This window comes from Ichthyophthirius multifiliis, assembly GCF_000220395.1.
Source record: "Ichthyophthirius multifiliis unplaced genomic scaffold scaff_1120509251220, whole genome shotgun sequence".
NCBI classification, from domain to species: domain Eukaryota; phylum Ciliophora; class Oligohymenophorea; order Hymenostomatida; genus Ichthyophthirius; species Ichthyophthirius multifiliis.
In genome coordinates, this window is record NW_004086087.1 from 29,188 (window position 1) to 35,182 (window position 5,995).

A 5,995-nucleotide genomic window follows, 5' to 3' on the forward strand; every position below is an offset into this window, starting at 1 on the left:
TGTTTTTCTAATGTTTATTTAATCATCTAATTCTTTTCATTTTCAATTAATTATAATTTAATTTTTAAATTCTCCTCATATTATTTCTTTATACTTTCTTGTACAAATATTTTTTCATTTTCAAATTTTTTTTAATAATTAAGTTTTAATAATTTTTCCTTTTTTTTAATTCAATATCAATATCTTATTAAAAGGCCATTTTGATTTCATTTTTTATTTATTTTATTTTACTTACATTTAAATTTTCAGCTTAAATTTATTCCAATTTCAACTTATATCTTTCTTTTATTATATCTTCTAACGAATCTTCAATACAAAGTTTTTTTGTTTTAAATGGTTTTCTTTTTTTTCTATTAATTCTTTTTTTTATTAGTATTGTTAAAATATATCACTTTTATTATATATATTTTCTATTTTTTAGTCTAATTGCAAATCTAATTATTATCTAATCTAATTCTAATTATTTTATAACTAAATTCTGTATTTTTGACTAAGCTCTTTATAAATTTATTATTCAATCTTTTTTTAATAATTTATTTAAATATTTTTTTTAATTTTTTTATTCAAACTATAAATTAATAAAGTTTACTTATGGAATTATTTATTAAACCTAAAGAAGGGCTTTTTCAATTATTTCTTGGTTTTGTTGCATTAATATTAAATAATTATATTTTTAATATTTAAAAATTTCGCTGTTGTATAATTCTTTTTTATAAATACTAATATAAAATTATATTTAAATAATAATAATTATATTTATTCTTTAAAAATGATATAATTTTTATATAAAAACCAAAAAAATGATATTAAAATTATAAATAATGTATTAATATATTAGTTGGATATTTTTATGAAATTAATAGAGACTTAAAAAATAAAAAATTAATATTAAATAACATAACAAATTTTTAAGATCATTTTAATCAATTAAGTATTATTTAAATATTGCTAATCTAATCTATAAAACTACAATAAAATAAATAATTAATAATAATTGTTTTATTAACAATAATATGATATAAAGTTAAGAGGTGTTACACTAAAAATTAAATAACAATTGCTGTATAAATAATAGTATAATTTAAAATTAATTGAACAAGTTGTAAATTTGTGATGTTTGTGTTTTTAATTAATAAAAATGTCTAAAACGATTTGATATAATTATTAGAAATTCAAATATTATAACTTAGCTTAATAAAGATTTAAATTTAAATGAAATAAAACTGTTTTTAAATAAATTATGGTAAAAACATGTTCGATAATTTGAGAAAAAGAAAAATTTATTTTTAAGTAATATTGAAAAATATAATGATGTAATAATTTAATTAATACAATATGAAGGAATAATAAAGAATATAAATTTAAACTAAAAATAATGGAATGACTGTTAAATTTTAGGTTCTTATTAAAGCAAAAATACTAAATAAATAATCGAAAATTATAATCAAAGCTTAGAATTTCTTTAAAAAATAAGGCTAAATTAATAAATGGACCAGTACTTAATATTGAATAATATTAAAGAATTGTTTAAAAAACAAACTCAATAATATGATAATTTATTATAGAAATACAAGTAAATTATATATTTATTAAAAAAATTCTATATTTATACATTATATAAAAAGTTTATGCAATATTGTAACTTTAAATTCTCTTTAAAATTTTCTTGATTAAAATTTTTGCGATTAATTTCTAAATTAATAAATTTAAATTGTTTAAACTAATACATTATGGAACTTAGCAGGATTCGATTTTATTTTAAGAATAACTAATATATAATTTATTCACTAAATATATATTATAAATAAATTTTTTAAATATAAAACAAATTTTTACTATTAAGTGTATTTATTTTAGGATTAGTATTAGTTTAATTTTGAAAAATTCTTATATTAAATTTAAGTTTTATAATTTTATTAAATACATAATTTATAGATATATTTAAAAAAAATAATTTTAAAAGAAGATGAAGTTAGTAAATTATTCTAATGTATTTAAAATTTCTCCTGCCTTGAGTATTTTGGATTAAGTATTAATATTTAAGGAAAAATGAGTTACAATCTAACTAATTTGCTTTCTTAATTATTAGTAAAAAATATGTTTTCTCTTAAAAAACTTTCTTTATCATTTTAAAACTCAAATTAAAGTAAAGAGTCGTTTATAATTATAGAACCTTTAATAAATGGAATAAGCTAATTATTTTATTTAGAGTTTTTATATATTAGCTTAAAAAATAATTAGATCAATAAAAAAAACGGATTAAGCATTGGAAAAATGTTTTATCTTTTAAAAAATATTTAAATAATTTGTATTTATTTAGAAAAAAACAAATTAGAAAGTAAAGCATGTATTTAAATTGTAAAAAATATTAGCAGCTTGTAAAATATTAAATATGTCTCTTTAAATTTTGAAGATAATTTGATTACTGACGAAAAGAAGCAAAAATTAAAATAATTATTTAAACAAAAAATCTAAATTTAGTTAAAAAAACAATTAATTTTATGAATAAAAAAACAATTTATGGATTAAAATATTATTATTATTTATATTTTTATTGTTATTTCTTTTTAAAATAAATATAATTAATTTATTAATAAAAATAAAAAAAGAATAACCATTCTTATATATAAAAAAATATCATTTATTTTTATATAAAATTCATTTATTAAATAACATTTTCCTATATTTCAAAAATACTTTTCTTCCAACTAAATTTACATCATTTTCTTTAACTTCTTCTTACTAATTTTCCTAAAAGAAGATTCCATTTGAAAATAAGGCTTTGATTTTACCACTTTTGCCAAACGCACACTAAATTTTCCCTACATTCCCGAAATTCTCAATATAAATACTTTTATTTAAAAATAACTCAATTTTCGTTTCTTTTTTAAACATATCCTTAATAATAATAGTAAATCCATCACAAACTTTTTCTACAGTTCCTTCTCTTGTTTTTTCCCTAAAAATTTTCAACTTTTTATCTTTATTAAAATCTCCTTGAACCAACGCGACGAGAGCGTTTCCATAAAAACCCAACCTACATAAATTTGATGAAACATCAGTATCAAATTTTGAACAAATAAAAAGCGTACCAGCACTTGCGTACATTTCTTTTTCGAATTCTATTAATGCAAAAAGTTATTCATCAGCCTTTTTTTATTATATATATTCATCATAACATTCCACATATTCATATTATTTATTAAAATCGAAAATATACCCGCCTTTTTTTTTACCACCCTCATCAAAATTTATATTCACTTTTATTGATTCTAATTCTTTTTATTCTTCTATATTTATCTCATGTTTGAATAATTTTATGCTACCCATACATGTAAAATGACAGGTTGTTATATGGTATTTTCCTTTAGATTTTATCGGATATTTGAAGTAATTTACTTTATTAACCTTTGTATATAATTATATATAACTTTTATAAAAAAAATACAGGAATAATTGAATATTTAGTAAATTAAGCTATTCCTGGTGTGCATGCTATTCCTCTTTCAATTAAATTATGGTCTAATTATGTAAAAAGGATGGCTGCACGATCTCCTTAAATAATCTAATTTACTGGTTTTTTGAACATTTGCATTGACTTGGATTTTTTTGTTTATTTTATTAATGGAAATTCGACTTCTTAGCCTGAAGTATGCGAACCTTAAATAACAGTACCTGTAATGACACTTCCTTTGCCTTTAATAGGAAAACAATGGTCTATTAAAAAATAAAAAGGACCATCTTTATTCCTTTTAGGTATTTCTATTTAATCTAAAAGACAATCAATTAACAACTACATATTTTTATTTTCATTTTCGACTGCTGAAACTGGAATTATAGGAACATTTTAACCAAATTTAGTTTTTTAAAATACTTTCTGCAACTATTCCTTTTTTTTTATTATTATTTCTTCTCGTTTTTCTATAGGTTATATTGTATCTATTTTATTTAAAACCACAATTAATTTCTATATTAAAAGTTCAGCTGTATTTTTTATAATTATAAAAAAACAATTTTTTTAATAAAAAAATTACCAATAACTAAACATTCAGCAGTTTATGTTTAAATTCCTTTGTTTATATCAATTACTAAAAACATTATATCTATTATGGATGCACCTCCTAATATTGTCTTTATTAATGATGCATGTCCAGGGCAATCTACGAGTGTGAATTATAAATATTCAGCTTTTAATTATTCCCGAAATTTTTCAGGATTTCGTGTGAAAAAAGCCGAAAAACCTAAATCTAGGGTTATACCTCGCTCTTAGCTTTAAGGATTTTTATCTAAAGATGCTGTAGATGTTATTTTACTTAAAGCTTTTGATAAACTGGTTTTTCCACTATCTATATGTCCTAATACACCTTTTAATTGTTTATTTTTATATATATTTTTATTTTATTTTGTAATTAAATTTATAAATAAACCTATGTTTATATTAAAAGTGGATTAAGGGGTTATTTTTTACATTTCTTCTTCGGTAAATGCATATCTGTTGAATTCCTTTGATTCTTCCATTATTTTTTTATTTGAATTTTTATTTTTTGTGTTTTAAAGCAGAAAAATAAGATTATATTTATAATTATTAATTATTATATTAATGTGTATCTTATTATTTATTAAATTATTAAAAAATAAAAAATAAATTATATACTTTATTCTAAATTAATGAAATATAAAAAAAAATAACAATGTATTATTATTAAATTATTAAAATAATATTATCATATTCCTTAAGACTACCTCATAACAACAATATAAAAAAGAGAAACGATTCCCGTAACTAGCATATAATTAAACAAACAAAAAGAAAAAGAAACCTCTATAAACTAATTAGTATAAAATCCAAACTAATTAATAAGTTTGAAAAGATTCCTTGCGTTTTAAAAATGTTCCTAAAAAAAATTACTATCTCTATTTTAATCAACAATATTATCATATTTCCCCCCTTATTAAACATATCCTCCATTAAAAATATAGCATCTATATAACACCAAAAACACAAAAATTAAAGGAATAACAACTCTACAAAATAATTAATAAGTAATAAGTACCATAACTTATACATAGGCCGAAACTTTAGCTCTAATCGACTCGAAAGTAATAGTATCCGAATCATTTACTAAAACTTTTAGATTCTCATATCCTTTTAGCATATATAATTGTAATTGATATTTTAAAGTTCCAGCTAAACACAAGCAATGGATAAAAATTAATATATATCTGAAATATTAGACTTAAAAGTACTAATTATGCCCTATAATATCCTCTATAACTACCCTGAGAGGTTTTAAATAAAGTAATATAACCAATAAATTAGTTAATAATGCAAAATTTAATAAATAAAAATTCTTTTTGTGGAATTTTAGGGTAAGACCTGTGTGTAAGTTGATTGTTTTTTCTAAATTAGCCTCCTCTTATCCTTCTTCTTATTATTTGATTTCTTCACTTTCTAAATCTCCCTTAATTAAATATTACATATTATTCACATAAGTAAGACTAAATCTTATCAAAGAAGGTGCGACGCTAAATACAACTAAAGTATTAATAAAAATTCCAAACAATTAAAAAGCTTCAACAGACATTTCAACTGGTTTTACTTGTAAAGCTTTTTAAAATTATTCTTTTATGTGTTAGTTTTAGTTTTTAACTGCATTAGAAAAATCTATATCTATTAATTCTTTAAAACCGAAAAAAAGCACAGAAATTAAAAGATTAGAAATAAAAGAAACTAAAAAAGACACTTTTGAATCATAACTTTTCATACCAGCTATTTTTACAGATTTTAGTAAATAATATATCGTTATAAATTAAGCCATTACTCCTATTATAAATAATAAGTTGCTATAAGTGTTAAATTTTAAGATTTAGGGAATATTTGTCTTATTTATTATAAATGATATTATTAAATGTATGAAAAAACATGAAAATAACATTATTGTAAAATCTAATTCTCTCATATAGGCTGTTTTGTAAAAATAACTGAAATTCGACT

General features: G+C 19.3%; 1 protein-coding gene across 1 annotated transcript, besides 2 other annotated features; it reads right to left on the reverse strand. All coding sequences in view use genetic code 6, as the record gives it.

Annotated features, from left to right (window-relative positions):
- Positions 1-433: 433 nt before the first annotated feature.
- Positions 434-480: a microsatellite.
- Positions 481-498: 18 nt separating this feature from the next.
- Positions 499-567: a microsatellite.
- Positions 568-3,301: 2,734 nt separating this feature from the next.
- Positions 3,302-4,470, reverse strand: IMG5_162260 (hypothetical protein; the record flags this gene model as incomplete). Its single annotated transcript, XM_004030311.1, has 2 exons — positions 3,302-3,984; positions 4,035-4,470. 2 exons carry the CDS (start codon positions 4,468-4,470, stop codon positions 3,302-3,304), a joined length of 1,119 nt encoding a protein of 372 aa, XP_004030359.1.
- Positions 4,471-5,995: the final 1,525 nt, after the last annotated feature.